Consider the following 23,505-nt stretch of genomic DNA (forward strand, 5'->3'; position numbering starts at 1 on the left):
AGATTAGGGACCAGTAATATAAATTCTGGCATTATCATTGATATTTTCTTACAACATACGACAATTTCTGATGCTAATCATACTTGATGGTTTATCCTTTCTTGTCACGAAAATTGCACAACCATACTATGTCACCTCGATGAAATCCAGTCTTATCAGCATTGTAAGTATACGACAATTCATTTTATTACGAATTGATTTAATTTTTTCCTTGGTAAAATAACATAAGACTATTTTTATTCTTCAGATCCACAAGCTCTCTTTCAATCATTAATACCTGGTGTGATTGGCTTTATTATGCCCCAATTACCAAATGTAGATTTATTGCTGTAGAACCAAAGCCAATCAGCGTATTGCAAAGTTTTCGATGAGTAAACCTAGAAATAATGGACGATTTTCCTCAAATAATGAGCTTCTAATCTCATTTAAGGCAAATGAAGTCATTCAAGCTGAGCGTACCCCACAACTACAAATAATTCATGTTTTTTCATTGTCTGGTGAGCATTTTTTTTTATCTGGTTGAGCTGGAAAACTCATCACTGAAATATCTTCTCTAACTTAATAATAGTTCTCAATTTTTCTTTTAATTTTCTGTCCCTTTCTTGTTAACCTTTTAATTATTTCATCATTTTTGGTAGTAAATCAATCTCGCTTTATGATTGGGTTATCGTCATTTTCAAGTTGAAGCTCACTCAAAGTTTTATTTTATTTTGACAAAAATAGTCCCACTCCTTACAGATGTTGTTGTAGTATGTTCTCTTTATTATATATTAAAAATACTACCAAGTCCAATTCACGAAAAGATAACGAATTAAGTTATTTCTTTAATAATGTTTTCTACAGGTTTATCTCGCTTTGCCCCCGCTAGTACATCGGTAAGAATCCGGATTTACAACGCTAAAATCAGGGATTTGATTCCCGTAGGTGGGCTCAGCAGGATAGCCCAATGTGGCTTTGCTATAAGAAAAACACACACACACACACTCTTTTGCTTTGACGGAAGTCTTAGGTCTACTTTTCAACATGAATTCTGAAAATACTTTAAGCCTAATAGATTAGTGATGTTGAACAAACCTACGTTACTGATTAATTTTACTTGATCACTTCTCCTGAACAACAACTACTCGATCTTTCGCATATTGAATACTTCACTGAATACTCAATCATCACTCAATAACTTCTTATTTACTTATTACTAGTATTTGTAAACAATGTACTTATACAGATATTATTTAACATTTCTAAATCTTAACGTCATTTGAATATATCACTTACACAAATAAAAACGACAGTTAAGCACTTAAAAAAGTGCACATTAGTATTTTGACCGTAAAATTACTTCTTTGAAGCCTTTATGACTAAAATAAGCCGAAACGTCGTTTTAACAGGAAACCAAAACAAAGGAACACATAACTGCAGTTAAGTTTTGCACTTATGGCAAAGTTGCTGATGTAATCTGCTACTATCCCTAATTTCTAACTACTGATCAAAAAGAGTTTTGTTTTTTGAATTTCGCACAAAGCTACTCGAGGGCTATCTGCGCTAGCCGTCCCTAATTTAGCAGTGTAAGACTAGAGGGAAGGCAGCTAGTCATCACCACCCACCGCCAACTCTTAGGCTACTCTTTTACCAACGAATAGTGGGATTGACCGTCACGTTATGCCGCCCCCACGGCTGAAAGGGCGAGCATGTTTGGTGCGATGGGGATGCGAACCCGCGCCCCTTAGATTACGATTCGCACGCCTTAACCTACTTGGCCATGCCGGGCCAATCAAAAAGAGAGCAGACAGTTATTAGCACTCTACAATCCACACTAAGGAAGTGACTGCCACTGTTGTAATTCATCCACAGATTAAAGTGGAAAGAGGATATGGTGTTACCGTAAGGCTTTAAAAGTAAACCAGTGATGTTATATAATTCTTCCCATCATGTCACTGTTATGCGTTGGAGCATAGTATGTACGAAAGAAGATTATGATATCTTTTTTTATTCAATTCGTCATTTCACAGCGAACACCATTGGCAAACTAAAACAACATGACCTACATAAAGATAAAACGTATGTACGTATGTTTGTTTACTGCAAATATATATTGTACTAATTTTAAATCCATCTCTCTTGAGCAAATTTCATACATAAATCAGAAATAAAAATTAATCCAGTAATGAATATACTGTTCTTAATTTTAATGTTGTTGTTTTTTATGTTAAACACAAAATTATACGATGGCCTTCCGTACTGTAGCCACTATGAATATCGAAGCCCGATTTTTAATGTTATAAGCCCTCAGATTTATTGCAGAATTACCAGAGGCAATTAGAATTCACTGATTCATCTGTTGGATACACTAGATACATTCGTTGTTCAAATGTCTCTTTCGGCTGTACCTTTTTAAATCGTTAATAGAGATTTAAAATTATATACAAAAAACTGTAATGATAGATCTTATATATAAAAGTGTAACTTGAACAGACAATGTAATTGAGCAAATATCATAATATAGAACACAAGTTCCACTACTGTCAGGAAGTTCAGGAAGTCATTCAACATCCTGTGTGTATTTGAAGGACATAAGGAATGAAAAACATCCGCAGGCTGGAATTAAAGATCTTCCACATCGTAACAGATAACGCACCGACATTTGTTTTTGTGAAGATATAAATGTCTCGAGCTTAGTAGGACAAATCAAAACACACACACGTGAAACTCCGAACAGAGAAAACACTTGATAAAAACCGGATTTTCTTACTACGTAAACAGGAAAATTACAAAACTAGTAATAGTACTTTTGTTTTATGTTCTAGTTAACCCTATAATAGTAATTGGGAAACCAAATGTTACACTTTTAAAAGAAAGCATTTAGCCAAAAGTGTCCCATCTGACACAACATGTTCACACAAATATTCTAAAACCAAAAATTACCCTTAAAAACTCTTTCACACCTTACATGACAGGTGCATAAAAATATATTAAATAATTTATCGATTTTTTTTTCTTGTGGAACACAACGGTTTCTTTAAACATATATCCCATACCTCTTACAGCAGGATTATTATTTTATGTGATATATTCAATCGTTAATATATATATATATATAATTTATTTATTTTTACAACTTATAATGATAAGCACTACGCTGAGATCTCGGGCAACATGATAAGTGACTAAAAATCATTAAAAGTTTAATGATTTAACAACTTTAAGAACTATTTACATAAAAATGTTTTAAAAATAAGTATTCTTCATTTTAACGTTAACGTTTAGTATTATCTCTTAGTAACAAAATTTCTGTATTTGTCCATTTTTTCTTCGAAAATAAGGGAGGTCCCTTACCTAAAATAATTTAGGAATGTTTTTCAAATGTTCAGGTTCGTCTGTCAATGAGCAGCAAAGAAAAAATTCTTCAAAAGACTTTGTTTGTTTTGGAATTTCGCACAAAGCTACTCGAGGGCTATCTGTGCTAGCCGTCCCTAATTTAGCAGTGTAAGACTAGAGGGAAGGCAGCTGGTCATCACCACCCACCGCCATCTCTTGGGCTACTCTTTTACCAACGAATAGTGGGATTGACCGTCACATTATAACGCCCCCACGGCTGGGAGGGCGAGCATGTTTGGCGCGACGCGGGCGGGAACCCGCGACCCTCAGATTACGAAGCGCACGCCTTAACGCGCTAGGCCATGCCAGGCCCCTTTAAAAGACAACATACTAGTAAAATATTTTAGTTTACCAAAGATTTTTTAACATTAAAGCTGTAAAATAAATTGACTTTTATAATATTTTTTCTTAATACTACATAATAGCTAATAATTTATTAATAATATTTACAATATGAGTGATCAAAAATATTGATTTTTTTCAATATTAATCAGTTTTTACATTTATGTTCAAATTTATGAAAACGGATTTTAAGATTTAAAAAATATTGCAATTAAATTTTGAATTTTAAAGTTACTTTCATCTAATTAAGGAGTAATAGTATCAGTAAATAAACATTCCACAAATATTAGTATGTTGAAAATTCATTTGGGTTCATTTGATAAACGCACTTTTATTTGTAAGTGGGCATATGTTTGTAGCGTTATCTCGTAGTGTCAAAGAGAAACTTAAAACAGCGCTTCAAAAAAAAAAAAAGGACATCTGAGTATAAAAACCTAAATATTGTTCATTTTAACAGAGACCTCCAGTGTCGCAATTGGTAAGCGCACGGTACTTCGAAGAAAGCAGTTGTGGGACATGCCACTACTGTGAGTTCAAATCTCACCCAGGAAATGGACATTTTATTTTCTACCTTTTTATCACATATGCAAACAATTTCTATTTAAATCCACAATCTCATATTTCGGCCCGGCATGGTCAGAGGTGGGTTAAGGCATTCGACTCGTAAACTGAGGGTCGTGGGTTTGAATCCCCATCTTACCAAACATGCTCGCCCTTTCAGCAGTGGGGACGTTATAAAGTGGCGGTCAATCCCCACTATTCGTTGGTAAAAGAGTAGCCCAAGAATTGACGGCGCGTGGTGATGACTAGCTGCCTTATCTGCTAAATTATGGATGGCTACCGCAGATAACCCTCGTGTAACTTTGTGCGAAATTAAAAAACAAACCATCTGCACTTGGACTAGAGTATAAACTTAGTTGTAATAATCTCATGTGCCTGCTTAATAACGCGATGAATAAATTATTGTTGTTTCGATAATAACACTAATATAGAATATAACATTCCACTTTTTATGAACGGTACAGAATAATTAATGCTTATTTTAGAACTTCACAAATTAGTATCAAAGTTTCTTTTCCTTTCCATTTTTGCTAGGAAAAATAGATGGTCCTGACATCATAAAAGTATGTATCTCTCCTTACGTAAAATCAAAACATTTTGAACAGGATGAAGATCCTCGCAAAATTTATTTGTGCTGTTAAAAAATGTATAAGGAAAATATAAAACATTCTTTTCTTAACCTTAGTACATTTTATATCAAAGTTTGATTAGAGAATTTCACAAGTAAGTGTGTAAAATTATTTGCAAATACGTGCAGGAAAGCTTATTTACTTTGTGTTAGTGTTTTCTTACAGCAAAGCCACATCGGGCTATCTGCTGAGTTCACCGAAGGGCTTATTTACATGAAAGTTTAGAAATTATATTAAAGTGAAAGATTTAATATGTAAGTGACAAATGAAAAACAAACACGCTATATCTCCATAGATTAATCAGATGATAAAGACCCATAAATTATAAAATGCAGCGAATATCTGATTATAACATCCTCCACTGCTCAATTTCCTGGTTTCTTTATGGAAAATGTAGTTCAAAAGAGAGCGACAGTTTTGTTAACCTAAAACCTTAATTAAAGCGTTTGTGTGTGTGTTTTTCTTATAACAAAGCCACATCGGGCTATTTGCTCAGCCCACCGAGGGAAATCGAACCCCTGATTTTAGCGTTGTAAATCCGGAGACATACCGCTGTACTAGCGGGGGACCCTTAAATAAATCAGCTACCGTTCTGCTGTCTAGATATCAATATCAAGTTATGTCGCAAAAACATTTACCGTACTGTTTGTGCGTTATAAAAGTGACAGTCAATCCCTTAGTGTGAATTATGTTGCCGACTGGTTGCCTTCCCTCTAGTCAGTAGTTCAAAATTAGAAAAGTCAACATATTTTTTTTAGTCGCCTCTTCGGTTATTCTAATAAAATTGGAATTAATTATCAAATTATAACGACCCCATAACCTAAAGGGCGAGCATATTCGGCGAGGGAATTCGAATCCACGACCCACAGATTGAGAGTCATGTGTCCCAATCACCAGAAAAGAACAGATCATGTAAATTTTTAAGCATAACTGACAGATGGTTAATATTTAAATAATAAACATTTAGTTATAAAAATACATCATATGAAACTTCATTAAATATAAGGAAATTATGGCTTTTCTAAGTCATACCGTAACTCGCCGTCCGTGGCTTTTAGTACAATCAAAAGATAAAGTGTGTTATCATATGATTCTGTCATATTTAAAAGCAGTTATACTTAATAAGTTTAACATTCAAGCTATACAATTAATAATAAACATCACTGTCTTCTATTATAAGTGAAACATTTAACCATTTAATCTAATTTCAATTTATTTTATAACATACACACACAGAAATAGAATAAAACTGTAATCTTCAATACATAGAGCTAAAACTATAGATAAAAGTAATGGCTAGGGGACGGAGGAAGGGGCGCTGTCTTTATTAGATATGTCATACATTCTCTGAGTTTCCTTAATACGAGGTATCTTGATGAATTCATTGGAATAAATTTAATAACCAGAAGGTAAGATCATATTTAAAAAAAATTGTGTTTTTCTCACAATAAACTTATGACATTTGATAAAATAAGTTAACTGCATTTGGTAACAAGGCCATAAATTATATTAACACTCCTACGAAAAGTGGGGCCTAATAGGCCCCAGAGCAACTTGAAAGGTTATTAATATTAGGCTAATAATTTTGTATTTAAATGAAATTGCCATTTAAATCCATTAATGAATGGATTAACGAGATTCCCACTGTCCCTATCTACTATCTAGCGAAACCACAGCCAGGGGAACGGACTTGGAGAAATCAGGACTAGAAACGTCTTTTCGTACGAGTGTTAAACAAAGTTACGAAAAAAGTTTATATTTCACTTATTCAGCGCAACGAATCAAATTACTTAATAGCGAAACAATATTAACATCATTACAACCAATCAAGAAATGCAACTGATGTATATCTATTTACAAGGTTGACTTTATAAGTAACATGGTCGTTGAAATAAGGTGTTTAATAATGTTTTATACAGTACTAACGTATTATTTTAAATTGTGGATGATAAACAAAACTAACAACACTATGTGCACTGTGGGTGATAAACAAAACTAACAACACTATGTACAATGTGGATGATAAATAAAACTAACAACACTATGTGCACTGTGGATGATAAATAAAACTAACAACACTATGTGCACTGTGGATGATAAACAAAACTAACAACACTATGTACAATGTGGATGATAAACAAAACTAACAACACTATGTGCACTGTGGATGATAAACAAAACTAACAACACTATGTGCACTGTGGATGATAAACAAAACTAACAACACTATGTACAATGTAGATGGTAAATAAAACTAACAACACTATGTGCACTGTGGATGATAAACGAAACTAACAACACTATGTGCACTGTGGATGATAAATAAAACTAACAACACTATGCACAATGTGGATGATAAATAAAACTAACAACACTATGTGTACTGTGGATGATAAATAAAACTAACAACACTATGTACAATGTAGATTATAAATAAAACTAACAACACTATGTGCACTGTGGATGATAAACAAAACTAACAACACTATGTGCACTGTGGATGATAAACAAAACTAACAACACTATGTGCACTGTGGATGATAAACAAAACTAACAACACTATGTACAATGTGGATGATAAACAAAACTAACAACACTATGTACAATGTAGATAATAAATAAAACTAACAACACTATGTGCGCTGTGGATGATAAACAAAACTAACAACATTATGTACAATGTGGATCATAAATAAAACTAACAACACTATGCACAATGTGGATGATAAACAAAACTAACAACATTATGTACAATGTGGATCATAAATAAAACTAACAACACTATGTACAATGTGGATGATAAACAAAACTAACAACACTATGCACAATGTGGATGATAAATAAAACTAACAACACTATGTACAATGTGGATGATAAATAAAACTAACACTATGTGCACTGTGGATGATAAACAAAACTAACAACACTATGTGCACTGTGGATGATAAACAAAACTAACAACACTATGTACAATGTGGATGATAAATAAAACTAACAACACTATGTACAATGTGGATGATAAACAAAACTAACAACACTATGCACAATGTGGATGATAAATAAAACTAACAACACTATGTACAATGTGGATGATAAATAAAACTAACAACACTATGTACAATGTGGATGATAAATAAAACTAACAACACTATGTGCACTGTGGATGATAAATAAAACTAACAACACTATGTACAATGTGGATGATAAACAAAACTAACAACACTATGCACAATGTGGATGATAAATAAAACTAACAACACTATGTACAATGTGGATGATAAACAAAACTAACAACACTATGCACAATGTGGATGATAAATAAAACTAACAACACTATGTACAATGTGGATGATAAATAAAACTAACAACACTATGTACAATGTGGATGATAAACTAAACTTACAACACTATGCACAATGTGGATGATAAATAAAACTAACAACACTATGTACAATGTGGATGATAAATAAAACTAACACTATGTGCACTGTGGATTATAAACAAAACTAACAACACTATGTACAATGTAGATGATAAATAAAACTAACAACACTATGTGCACTGTGGATGATAAACAAAACTAACAACACTATGTACAATGTGGATGATAAATAAAACTAACAACACTATGTACAATGTGGATGATAAACAAAACTAACAACACTATGCACAATGTGAATGATAAATAAAACTAACAACACTATGTACAATGTGGATGATAAATAAAACTAACAACACTATGTACAATGTGGATGATAAATAAAACTAACAACACTATGTGCACTGTGGATGATAAATAAAACTAACAACACTATGTACAATGTGGATGATAAACAAAACTAACAACACTATGCACAATGTGGATGATAAACAAAACTAACAACACTATGTACAATGTAGATGATAAATAAAACTAACAACACTATGTGCACTGTGGATGATAAACAAAACTAACAACACTATGCACAATGTGGATGATAAACAAAACTAACAACACTATGTGCACTGTGGATGATAAACAAAACTAACAACACTATGTACAATGTGGATGATAAATAAAACTAACAACACTATGTACAATGTGGATGATAAACAAAACTAACAACACTATGCACAATGTGGATGATAAATAAAACTAACAACACTATGTACAATGTGGATGATAAATAAAACTAACAACACTATGTGCACTGTGGATGATAAATAAAACAAACAAGATTATGTGCACTGTAGATGATAAACAAAACTAACAACACTATGTACAATGTAGATGATAAACAAAACTAACAACACCATGTGCACTGTGGATGATAAACAAAACTAACAACACTATGCGCACTGTAGATGATAAACAAAACTAACAACAGTAACAAAATTATAATTTAGATTTATCAACGAAACGAAACTACGATGGAGTGTCAAAAATAAATTAAGCTATATTATCCTCCAGTGAACGTGCAACAGAAACTAAAACCATTTACACATGTGAAAAGTACTATATCCATGTAAATACACTGCTGGCCAAAATCTTAAGGCCAATGAACATAAAGAAAAAAAAATGCATTTTGCGTTGTTAGACTCAACCACTTATTTGAGTAGAGCTTCGAAAGATGAAAATAAGAAAAGTGAAAATAAAAATAAAAAATTTCTTCAGCGTATAAAAATGTTACTTTAAATGTTGTCTACCTCGTAAAAGAAAAATCAGGGTTAGATTCCCCTCGGTGGACACAGCAGATAGTTCGATGTGGCTTTGCTAAAAGAAACATACACACACACACACCTTGTAAAAGAAACAAATCACATGAAAGTGATTATTTTTGTTATCAAAAGACAAAAACCTTTGTTTTAAGTTATTGGTATCTCTAAAACTTTTTTCTTTTATTAAAACAAGGCCCGGCATGGCAAGGTGGGTTAAGGCGTTCGACTCGTAATCTGAAGGTCGCGGGTTCGAAACCCGGTCGCACCAAACATGCTCGCCCTTTCAGCCGTGGGAGCGTTATAATATGATGGTCAATCCCACTATTCGTTGGTTAAAAGAGTAGCCCAAGAGTTGGCGTTGGGTGGTGATGACTAGCTGCCTTCCCTCTAGTCTTACACTCCTAAATTAGGGACGGCTAGCGCAGACAGCCCTCGAGTAGCTTTGCGCAAAATTCAAAACAAACAAACATCTCTCAATTTATAAAAGATTCTCGAGTGTGAGAATCAACAATATATGTTTACAAAATCACTAGCGTATCTTCGAAAACTGTTGAACTTTCGAGAATATCGCTTAATGAGTATAAAAGCTAGTCATCGTAAGACGCCGAGAAACAGTTTTGGAATATTGTTTGGTCGCTACACTCAACATACTATAAGCCTCAAAAGATATATTTCCGATTAACGCTTATTTATTGGAAAACTACAGAACTTGACCAGGAACGTTTATAGATTTCGAACATTATAAACCGTTCATCTTCAGAGAATTAACCTCTAACGCTAGTGTTTCTACAAGGACAATAAATATCTTCCTTGGTAAAAAGTGAGCTTATAAATCGCGCGAGGCCAACCAAGGATAAAGCTAGCTTGTTTTCCCGTCAATATGAACTCAGAATTAATTATCACTCCATGAACCGTCGATAAAATATTCAGTTCCAGACCAGACAGAAGACTGAATACTGCTTGTGAGTTTCTAAAATTTTTGTTCATAAATAATTATTTGTAATAACTGTTATTATAAATTGTATTTTTTAATATTAAAACATATTTGTGTTAAGAAATAAAATTGTGTATATCAATCTTGTTAGCAAATATAATAAATTTGATATATATTGACATTAAATTAACTTTTAAATTAAAAATTAAAATTTCCGGCTATTTGAAATCTTAATATGTAATGTACGTAACATAATAAATCGGAAAATCGATCAAAATAAATTATAAAACGTAACAAGTGTTATTTCACATTTTTACAATTAATGACAGAAATTTCACATTTCTTGCTTTCACCGAGGCAATACTGTAGATTGCTTACTTCAAGTTAATAATAGTGAAATTTCATACCCGATTCAAATTGTATCCAATTCAACTAGTTCATGTCATAGTTGATTTCAGATAGATAATTATCAATTTGAATTTGGAAGAGCTTATTTCTTCTCTATTAAACAAAGTCTGCAGAATTTTAGATGTGACAACAGTGTTCAGAAACGTCTAATAATAATTTACTCTTTTATATGTATTCCAATACACTTTTATCATTAATTTTAGTCACTTTCTGTTAGAGGGGATAAAATCAGCAGCACACTTTTTATATTTGATATCAGTTGCCTCATCACTTGATAATCCGATTTGAAAATCTTATGTTTCATAAAGCCTCTTGACCTAATTTTCGACAAGTTAGAAACGCAGTACTGGAAACTGAATTACAAGATTTCTTTCTCGTAGTTGCTAAAACGCCTTTTTCCATAAATTCGATGTGTATGTCAACAATTTTGCGGACTAAATTGTCCTTAAAGTTTTACTATGAGTCAAAATTAGGACAACCAATACCCATAACTGTCTTTCTTTTATTTTCCGCAAATCTACTATTAATTTATATTGTTTTTGCAAGCTTCTTTGAGCCAGTCAATGCTTTTGCAAAACCTCCGTCAGTTTTGTACTGATCACGGAATTTTTTTTTTCATAGCTGTAAAATAGACCAACATATGTTAGGATCATTATCTTACAGTTGTTTGCTAACGAGGTCGCCCTCATACGGCAAGTCATGTCATACTACAAATAACGACCAGAGATCTGAAACTTAGCAACAATTGCTTTTGCACTGGAGTGTGTCTTTGTTCCACTGGTTCTGTTAAAATATTCTTCTGAAATGAAGACAAGAGTGTTACAAGAGTTTTTTTAAAACTGGTACTGAAATGAACAAACATCACCAATTGTTCTTTTCCATAATGTGTAATCCAATCTTTCTATTAGTGGGAAACATATCGTGGCAACTTTCAAAGGATGAGTTGAAGCAGAAAAGTAGCTACATACGTTTTGAATTGGGTTGAAGAATGTTACTGTTTCAGTGCAGCGGCTGATCGTATCTTGCAATCAGAGATTCAGAGCGTTTATACAATAAAAGATACAATTCTTTATTTCCTTTGTAATATTATTGTTCCTGGCCTCCACGCATTCGCGGGACAGCACCATTGTTTCATGTTTGCTCGTAATGGCAATTCATGTGTCTATCAGCCGTAAAACTCCGAGGCAATATATGTGGGTAATGACTCCATCTTCACCACCTCAATAACTGTGGAAAATGGGATGATCCTAATAATCCGATCTTTGTAACTTACGTCCAGAGTACAGTCGAGTGAAATCAAAAAATACTTAACATTTCAAGCAGCAGTCATCAGAAACTTTCTGATCTACAAAGGAGTCAGCTCATCTTAAATGGCGTAAATAGGTAATGAAGGAAATTTTATTATATCATTATCAGGTATTAAGATTTTCACAAAACTGGAAATTAACTGTTCAGAGCAACATTACCTGAAAATAAAAACATCGTTTCTCCTATTGACGATTTTCACATTTATCTTACAAAGTTTGGAGATGGTTGCACGGTGCAAAAATATCTTCAAAAAAAGAAACGCAAAAGGCAAAATATGAGACAAATTGTTAACAAGTTTATTCCGGGTAGTTCTTTATGACATGTGTGAAACTTTGCACATTCACTGCTGAACATCCAAAGTCTGCAAATGCGAAGTCCACGCTCGCTAGGTGAAGTTTAACGTCACTCAACGTCAATAACGAGTATGCCCCCCGTGAGCATCAATAACTGCTTGGCATCTCCTGCCCATGGAAGCGATGAGATGACGAATCACATCCTGAGGAATGGCTGTCCACTCAGCCTGCAAAGCTGCTACAAGCTGAGGTAGAGTCTGCGGTTGAGGTTGTCACCGTCGCAGACGTCGGTCCAACTCGTCCCAAAGATGTTCGATGGGGTTTAAATCTGGTGATCTGGAGGGCCAGGGAAGAACGTTGATGTTGTGGTGTCTCAAGAAGACAGTGGTGAGTCGGGCTGTGTGAGGACGGGCGTTGTCATGTTGAAAAACGTCGTTGACGTTCACCATGATGGGTTGCACATGGGGCCTAAGAATCTCGTCGACGGTTGCGTACGGTCTGATCGGAACCTACGCAGCCCTGGTATGGTTGAGGCAGTAGACGTCGCAGTGGTGGTCCTATCCCAAAGGTGACGTAACCGGATGTTGCGATCTTGTGCGGGCGTGGTCACACGAGGTCTGCCAGATCGTGGACGGTCACGAGTTGATCCATGTTGTTGGTGACGATTCCATAGCCTTGTGATGGTGCTTGGGTGGACATTCACAGCTCTGGCAACATCTGACAGAGATTCGCCTGCTTCCAACGACCAATGGCGTTTTTGCGTTGTGCTTCACTCAGTCTTAGCGTAACTGTACTGCGTGTCGGTGGCTTAACACTGAGCTATGAAAACCGAGAACCCGTCACTTTTATAGGGATTTTGCACATGTTGCACCTGCAGAACATGCAGATCTCTGAAACAAATTTATTGGACACGCATGCGTTTTGGCGAAAAATCCATTGTTTTCCTCCGTTTTCAAAGTGCACAACTTTTATTGTCATTTTGGCCTGACAATCAGTGCCTTAACACGTGTAACATCACATACTCTGAGCTTGTAACGTTATTACATATATTTCTCTTTAAAATAACAAAAATATCCCTTTTGCGTTTCTTGTTTTGAAGAGTATATTACAGTGGTGAACAAGTGATTTAGTATACTAAAAAAATGTACATAACAAAAACAACAAAGACAAATATTGTCGCTGATGACGAAATAATCTTGTGGAAACATTGAGGGTGATTAATTATCTGTATTTAAATAATGGCAGAAGATGAAGCTAGGTCCTTTGTGTTGAAACGATTGACATATGAATTATTTCACAGCAGTAATGTGTGTTTTATAGTGTGACAGCGAGTCAGAAGTATTGACGTCTGGGAGTAATTTTAGGGAAAATATATGTACATATTAATAATAGTTATTAAACCATATTAAATCATTAAAGTGAGAAAGAAAAAAAAAACAGTTATCTAAGTTCGACTCAATAACCCAAGTGCGTCTAAAATACTAAATATATCTTACTAATCTAGTCCGTTATGCTGGCTCTTTAACAATTCTAATATAGCTTACAATATAAAAATGTAATTAGTTAATTATTCCATTGTTCGTTTACATAAGCTACACATCACTGGACAATCTTTCAAAAAAAACAAAGATTCTGGTATTTCCAGGTGGTTAGGGGGCGCTCGACTCGTAATCTGAGAGTCGCGAGCTAAAATCCCCGTCACGCCAATCATGCTTACAATTTTAGCCGTGGGGTGTTATAATTTTACGATCAATCTCACTGTCCGTTGGTAAAAGTGTAGCCCGAGTGTTGGCGGTGAGCGATGATTACTAACACCTTATCTCTAGTCTTACACTACTACATTAGGGACGGCTAGCACAGATAGCCCTCGTGTAGCTTTGCGCAAAATTCTAAAACCAAAACTCGTAGAAATAATACTTGGCAGTAACAGCCATATATAGACCGTAATATAAATTATTTTTGAATATTATTATACGAGATAATATTCCTCTAGAAGATGCTTATTCCAAATCACAATATTACACTTTTAATCATTATGTATCTTTATGTACACAAATCCATAGTAAAGAAACGTACTTCACGAGCCTTGTTTTCTTAGTCCGAAGCATAGTTTGTTCACTGTGCACCATTATTCTTACACAGAATAAACCTAAATATACTCCGAAACTGGTACTGATAAAATGTGATTCTGATACACAACAGTAGTAACGGTAACTGGTTCAGCACAACATCATTGTTGTTGTTATTTTGTTCGTGTGTGTAGCGTAAGGGTGGAATTTATTTTCCAAATATATCGTTTGATGAACTGATTGATAATACACTGTTATTTATTCATAACGAACTAAAAACAGCATTTTCATATAACCAAAAATTCAGATATAATCTGCCCTTATCTGTTTCAAGGCATTAACTGTATCGAAAATGGCCCAGCATGGCCATTCGGTTGAGGCGCTCGACTCGTAGTCTGAGGGGCGCGAGTTCGAATTCCCGTCACATCAGACACGCTTGCCCTTCCAGCCAAGGGGGCGTTATATTGTAACGGTCATCCCACTATTCGTTGGTAAAAGAATAGCCCAAGAGTTGGCGGCGGGTGGTGATGACTAGTTGCCTCCCTCTAGTCTTACACTGCTAAATTTGATGAATAGCGCAGATAACCCTTGTGTAGCTTTGTGGAAATTCATATAGTTTTATTAAAAGTATATACAAATATCACATAATATATTATTTTGCAACAACAGTTGCAGCCACAAGATGGCAGCACAATCAACCAAGTGTGTATAATTTTGCGTGTGTATACAGTGAATAAGGCATTACTTTCTGTTTAATATAGATGTATTTGAACTGTGAAAACCGATCAATGTATATGACAAGAAAGTTTCTGCACTTACTATTACTTGCTCCGACGGTCGTACGAAGTTGAATTCTGCTATTGGTCGTAGTGTCCGGTGCAGAACAAACTTCTGTGGTGTGAAAAATATTAGTTACATCTGTCACCGGTGCAGCTGGATGAGCTACAGTGTTTCTTACTACGTTTGTGAGTGAGCTGGCCAAAGTTCCAGAGAATATAAATGAAGGAAGAGTAGTGTACAGTGAACCATACGATTGTGGAACACTCGTCAGCAAGGAAGAGGTAACATGTCTACTAGATGGTCCTGGTACATCAAATGCTTCTGTTAAGACAGTAAAAGAGCTCTCAGGTAAGGTAAGAAGCTCGTGATTTTGGAGATCTGTGGATAAATTAGAAGAAATCACTTGGGCAGATGTACTGACATTGACAGATACTACCGAAGACGGGTATGCTATGCTAGTGACATCTATTGAGGAGTGGGCAAGTTCGGTGTCTTTAACGGACGTTAGAGAAGAGTTGAAACAAGTTGATAACGTTAGGACAGGAAGATCTTCCTCCGGATTACTATCAACTCTACTGACGCATGCACCATTATCTTCACCGCTTTTTTTCTTCCTTTTATGGAGGGAGCTCTGAATTTCATTTATTTGAGGTTGGGTTGTTAATAGCTGGTTAAGTATACCACTGTTTTCCACTTTGGTTTCGATTTCAGTAAATATGCCATCCAGTTCGAAATACGGAGCAGAAAACTGTCGCATAGTTTCTTCATCTTCTTCAAGTGCCGGAACCAAGCCATGTAAGTCTGTATGTGACAGTTCCTGGAGAACATCAAGTTGTTGTTGGACAATGATGTTAGGTCCGCTATCCTACAAACAAGACAATTTTGATCAACGTATGATAGAAGTGATAAAATATTGGTGATGAATTACTAATAACAACAAAATAATGCAGTAATGCACAGTTAGAGGAATTACCGGTGTTGTTTATAATGAAGCATATTTTTTTTATTTGAATACCTCGTGTTTCTAAAAAACTTATACGCACATTTTTTTAGTACATAACGATCGTTGTAGATACGGTTCTCATGTAAAACAATACACAACAAGCACATTTATCAATAGTAAAAATGTATTAAACATAAAAAAATCAATATTAACTCTATAATATTACCAAGTAATCAGGCCCGACATGACTAGGTGGGTTAAATCCTCGTAATCTGAGGATCGCGGGTTCGAATCCCCGTTGCACCCAACATGCTCGCCTTTTCAGCCGTAGGTTCGTTATAATGTTACGGTCAATCCCACTATTCGTTGATAAAAGAGTAGCCCAAGAGTTGGTGGTGGGTGGTGATGACTAGCTGCCTTCCCTCTAGTCTTACACTGCTAAATTAGGGGCTGCTAACGCAGATAGCCCTCGAGCAGCTTTGCGCGAAATTAAAAAAACAAACAAACCAAGTAATCTATGACTCAACGGTATAAAATATAACTATTCTGATCAATGGTGGAGTATCCCATCAGATCCAGCAGTAGTAAAGTACACAGAAGTTTATGGCATAAGCCAGGGATCATTTTGCTGTTTTCTTTGATCCTGGTGCTCATTAAAGCGTTTCTATCCTACCGTTCGCACGTTATTACGTCATTGTTTTAATACTTCTTTACCTTGTAATATTCTTACACTTTATTAAAATAAATAAATAAAATGTCATCGCATTCCCCATTCTTAATCTGATCTTTTTGAGTACTTGACAGCATCATCTCCACCGAAGCTTCGATGAACCTCTTGATTACGAGAAACCCACTTGAAATAAAAAAATGTATCCCAGAACGGCTGCTATGGGTTAACCTGAAGACGGCCTAGAAAGGTCGAAACGTTGTTCTCTACTTATCAGTGAAAGTGTTAATACCCATACCAGTCGTTCTAAGATACACTTCGATGAACCTCTCTTATGACTAACATTTTTAGCAGTTGATGTGCTATCGTAGTCATATTCACACCTGCTCATATTTCGGACATTTTGCTATTTTACACATTCAGGTTAGCGTTGAATCTGACTTCGTTTCCATCTAGACACGAACAAATACTATAAGATTCTCACTCGTTGTCTGAACAGGTTTCATAAAATGTTCGGGAATGGTGAATGTTCCGCAAATAATGTAGTACAACGCCATGACCAATGTTTAATTAAAGCAAAACATTACCCAACGGTACTAACAAAACACAATCATAACTTATTCGGATGTTATGTAATTATAGACAACCACTCGAATCCTGACAAAATAACGCATATTCCTGTAATATTTTCGAAAAGAGGATAAACTGCCAGATGTGGTTCCTACATAGTGCCTAACATTTAAAACTGCGGTTCTGTCATAGATTCTTTGTTAAATAACATATCTGAAAAATATTAAACCCACAGAAGCTTGCTAGATAAAGGAAGTGCTTTCAGATCTTATTTAATTTTCATATTATATTCCCATTACTGATGTATATATTATTACTTGAGACTATAACTTTAATTCCTATAAAATATAATCTTAACTAATGTTTATGATTTTAATATCACTCAGAAATAGATTATTATTTTTATTATCACATCATATATTATTTAAAGGTTTTTATTATTAATTAGCCTCAGACATATTTCCTCGGGTCTTTAATAACTCAGCATTATAAAATATATAAACAACACATCATTTTTTTCTTAAACAGCTTGTTTATTTGAAGTTAAGCACAAAGCTACAAAATGGGCTTTCTGTGCTCTGCCCACCACGGGCATCAAAACCTGGTTTCTAGAGTTGTAAGTTTACAAACATATCACTGTGCCACTGGGAGACCTTAAAAAGCTATAAAAGTTTGATTAAAATTGTTATATGTTTCGAGGGAAAACATTCTTATAAAGATTGCTTTCTCTTCCAGTACAACATATAAAATAAGTTATTGTCTTTTGATTTTTCTTTTCACTGTATTTTATTAACCTGTTGATTGCCAAGTATTTCAGCTGTTACAATACAACTCTAATGCTTCTTCATTTTGCAACTTTTTCGTAACGCTATTTTGGACCGAAAGTGAAACAATTTGTAAGTAGGTTAAATGCATATATGGTGCTGCCATCTATCGTTGAAGTTATGTATTATTGAGAACAAATTAACTCCTCCGTGGCACTGTGTTATCGATCGGCTTGGACGAGTTATCTCGTCCCACGGCACTGAACAGGTTAAACCTCATACCAACAATTTGTTTGGGAGATAAAAGATTTAATGTGTTTACACTATTTGAAAATATTACTTTTACCAATGACCTCTTTGAGCCTAATATATTTGTATTCACAGTTAGATGACAATTTGCTTCATTGATTTATCAAAATAGTTATGCATTTTTTTCATAAGTCACAACTTTACAAAAGATATAATCTTGTGTAAGTCATTACAGCGATCTTGAAAAAGTGCATAAAAACACAGGGAATAGAACTATACTTCAAATAACATGTAATGTCATCTAGCAGTAAAAGTTAATAATATATATCATACAAACACTACCTAACTTTAAAAAAAAATCCTTCTAAATTCATTAAACGCAATAAATAAAAACATAAAAACACAGGGAATAGAACTAAACTTCAAATGAAATGTAATGTCATATAGCAGTAAAAGTTAATAATATATATCATACAAACACTACCTAACTTTAAAAAAATCCTTCTAAATTCATTAAACGCAATAAATATTTATGAACACTCGAAAAACATCTACGTTCAACAAACCGATATCTTACAACATAAAAGTTCTTGCTCCGTCATTTTACATAATTTAATTATTTTCTGTTTTATACTTACGAGACAAGAAAGGTCCACCATCTTGCCATCAGCATCAGGACACCAGAGCAAGTCATCATCAACATAAGGCATCTCAGCCTTAACGAAAGCTTGCTTGATGTTTTATGTCTAGAGGAGAAATAGATGACTTCGTATCAAACATACAATAATGCCGCTTTGTTATAAATATCATTCAATCTCGTGCTATCGAGTAGCTTCTCTTATATACCAAAGACACTGCTTTCTTCTATAAATTAAGACTTTTATAGTCTGTATTCGTTTTGTACCGAACACATCACTGACAGCATGGTTTATTAAACGATGACATATTCAGTAGAAATAAAGTATTATTTCATTTGTCAAATATAATAGTTTTGTATTTCAAAAAAATGGACATAAGACTGAGGAAAATATTGTGTATATCAGACATCCCTTTCGTAAATACTTGTGGAATCACTGGCCATCAGGTAGGTGGACGTAAGTGTTAAGAGAGAAATGTTATTCAAAACGAAATAATTGTTAAATAACGCAACAGACGTAAAATGATAAAGATGTTGATATAACAACTTTCCACGCAAACATAATCTATCTATATTTTAAAAACACACTGACTTAGCATAAATATAATAATGTAGCGAAATTTCTTATTCTTCGATAAATATGAAAAAAAAAAAACTAATGCACATTTTTGTGTCTCATGAAACTTATTAATTTTTGACATTTATGAATTCGTTGAAATTATATCTCAATTGCTGTTTCACTTCCTGGTTGATGTTGGTGAAGTTTTTGGTTTTTTTTTTTTCTTCTTCTAAAACTCTTATCGATCTATTTATCGTAACAGACAAGGAATTGTTACTTCCGGTTCATAAAGAACATCTCAGATGTGTAGCAAGATGAGGTAACCTTGAACTACTTGCATAACCATGGCAACGATAACTTACCAATAGATGACGCTAGCTTCGACCCAGTTCTATTTTAGCATCTCATTTTACCAAATAACAGCAATATAATTAAAACACAATTATTCCTCAAATTAATAAGAAATAAAAAAGAAAGCCAGAAAAAGTTAAAAACAGCTAATAAAACTCATTATCTTCCAAACTATCATTTAATTTGTTCTGTTAGACTGTATGATGACCTTGAGAAAAATGAATTTAGTATTGAAATAATAACTTATATTTATCCGTTTCATTTGTAAACATTCATTATTTTAAAATTTTTTTTAATATAAATTAACTTTACGGTGGCTTTAGTACACTAGTCCTTCGTTATGTTAGTGCGTGTATAAATCTTTTTGGTAAATCTAGAATATCTAAGTCGTTTAACCTTAATAACTTTTTCCGTTTCTAAACTTTCAAGATGACTTACGAACAATTCGCGATTACGCAAGATCAACGCAGTGAGGACATAAACGTTACCTTTTAACAACTATACTGGGGTTATTTTTGGCACAATCACACAAAAAAGCTATAATTTGTTTTTATTTTCTACTATTTATCATACACAAAAAGTATCCCAGTGGCCCAGGGGTAAGTCTGCAGTCTTACGACGTTAAAAATCGGGTTTCGATACATGTGGTAAGTAAAGCTCATTGTATGAATTTGCTCTTAACAACAATCAAAACCAAACCAAAAGTATATATTGCATTCGAAGGCTTTCCCTAGGCACAAAAAAACAAAAAATATATTAGTTATTTACATAAAAGTTGCTCGAAGTCATTCATATACAAGCCAAGCCTAGTAGTTCAGGGTTAAGTGCAGCAGACGGGGCCGTCGGGTCAACATAATCCTCCAGGTAAAAACGTGGTATGTGCATCCCTTCCAAATAACTTTAGAATGATGCTGGGTACACGTAGAAATGATAAAACTGCAGTTAATATTTACTTAAACGTTCTGTACTAATTTGACGCCCCCAGTGGCTCAGCGGTATGTCTGCGGACTTACAACGCTAACACCCGGGTTTCGATACCCGTGGTAGGCAGAGCACAGATAGTGTTGCCTTGTGCTTAATTCAAAACAACAACTAATTTGATATATCTCGCACACATTTTTTATCTCTCTCTTGGGCCCCCTGGTGAGCAGATTAGGCAGATGGCCCCAGGGGAATATACCCAGTCTCTCTGCCCTATCGGTGAGCCTGACAACAGACGCTTTATATCTAAACAAATACGCGGATGCTTTAGATTTAACGAACTGTGTATACGTGTGACAACAACTTATCAAATCTTTCACGTTACGGTCAGGTATGTGTCACAAAAGACACGGCTATAGAAACTTTTCGATTCTATAATAAGCCTTTGAATGCAAGTTTCGTTTGAATTTCGCGCAAACTACGCGAGGGCTATCTGCGCTATCTGTCCCTAATTTAACAGTGAAAGAAGAAAGGAATATAGTCATCACCACCCACCGCCAACTTTTGGGCTACTCTTTTGATAACGAATACTGGGATTGACCCTAACATTATAATGCAACCACAGCTGAAAGGGCGAACATGTCTGATGTGACGGGGATTCGAACCCACGACCATCAGATTACTAATCGAGCGCCCTAACCACCTGACAAAGTAAGTACTGAAACTTTATACAAGATGATAAGTCCTCCGCTAGTATGGCTTTACAACGCTAAAATCAGGGGTTCTATTCCCCTCGGTGGACACAGCAGGTATCCCAGTGTGGCTTTGCTATAATAAAACACACACACATACAGTATGATGAAATACCCTCTGTACTGGATGGTACAATAATTATATTGTCTTAGCTTATAAAATATGATATTTGTACCAACATCTTACGAAAATGGTTTCTAACACTAAATCACGGCAAGAACTTTCGTGATCTGATGTAGCTGACATATTGCCTGTAATGTAAATATCGTGAGCATGTTCAACATCACGATTTTATTACAACCACGACTTGGATCGATCATTCTACAAATCACACAGCAGCCATTAGTCCTTGTTTGATGCCGAATAGTTTTAACATCTATGGTTATGGCAAACATCCAACATTCTTTTCTTAACCACATGATCTCAACCACCCTCAGGTGACTCCCAGGTCACTCATGCGCTTATTAAAAGGTTTTTACGATTTGAGTGTTTGTTTTGAAATTAAGCACAGAGCAACACAATGGGATATCTATATTCTCTCCACCACTGGTATTGAAATCCGTATTTTAGCTTTGTAAGTCCGCAGACATACTGCTGTGCCACTTGGGTGGCTTTTCGATTTCGTATTGTTTCAAACTCGTATTTTTTTATTGCGATACATCCAACATAGTTAATTTTTTACTAAGAATACATCCTACATATTTTTTTATTGCGAATGCATTTAAGACAACTGTATTGTTATTGTACAAGGAGAGGTGTGAACAAGTAACATGTGCGCAGCTTAAATTATCATATTAAGAGCTTAACGTATTTTACTTGTTTCAGTACTGAGATGGAGTCCCGAATTAGAGAGTTAAAGTTTTCAAACTTGCCATTGAGACATAAAACATATCTGGCAATAAGAAGACGAGAACTGTCCTGTTATTAAAAAAAAAAAAAAATACACGTTATCATGTATACGTTTGACGAATTGCGACCATGACGTACTTGAACATCTTATTTTATTATGATTATAAGGGCAATATAAACAGTACATCTGTTACTCTCTTTTTAGCCCACTCTATGTATTTTACGTATCTTTGGATGTGAGGTTCCAATCCATTGTGACACATTTCGTGATTAATCAAATGTTAACAAAAGATTAAACTTTCTTAGTTATACATGTTCAGGTACATGTGCACATGTAAAAGAACGAAGGCGGAAGTGACTTTCTACAAATAATGCTAATTTACAATTAAAATTTAATAAACAAAATTTGTTGACTTTTAACAAATTTTGTTTATGGAATTTTGATTTCTTAACCTCCCTTCTGGTTTCATTTATTTCAGTTAGTGATATGTAGAATGTGGGTAAAGTACCAATCAAATGGTTAAAGTTTCATTTTCCCAGCTACGAATCAATGTGAGGCACACAATCCAGTTTCATTCCTGTGTATTCGTGTTTGGACTCAATCATTAAAGACCACATATTTACACACACTATAAAAGATGCTTTGCAAATTCATTAAACAAAGTTTAAATTTGTTTGGACATTCACTAGTTTCATTAGGGTTAATCCTGCCTTATTAATCTTTGAAGAGATTAAAGCCTATTTAGATGGGGGTAAGGTACTGATTTGATATATCTAGATTTCTGGAAAGTATTTAATAAGATCCTTATAAATAGTTCTCTAGATACACATAGACACACAAAAAT

General features: G+C 34.5%; 1 protein-coding gene across 3 annotated transcripts in view; it reads right to left on the reverse strand.

The window, feature by feature from the left end:
• LOC143230812 (uncharacterized) overlaps nt 1-23,505 on the reverse strand; it is a 148,624-nt gene that overhangs the window by 82,901 nt on the left and 42,218 nt on the right. For all 3 annotated transcript variants that reach the window (XM_076464986.1, XM_076464984.1, XM_076464985.1), the window contains exons 2-3: nt 19,229-19,336; nt 15,437-16,262 (exon numbers count right to left, since the gene is read on the reverse strand). In XM_076464986.1, coding sequence (XP_076321101.1) covers nt 15,437-16,262; nt 19,229-19,300 — 898 coding nt within the window. In that variant the 5' untranslated portion in view covers nt 19,301-19,336. The remainder of the gene's footprint in view (nt 1-15,436; nt 16,263-19,228; nt 19,337-23,505) is intronic.

This window comes from Tachypleus tridentatus, chromosome 10 (assembly GCF_004210375.1).
Source record: "Tachypleus tridentatus isolate NWPU-2018 chromosome 10, ASM421037v1, whole genome shotgun sequence".
NCBI lineage: Eukaryota > Metazoa > Arthropoda > Merostomata > Xiphosura > Limulidae > Tachypleus > Tachypleus tridentatus.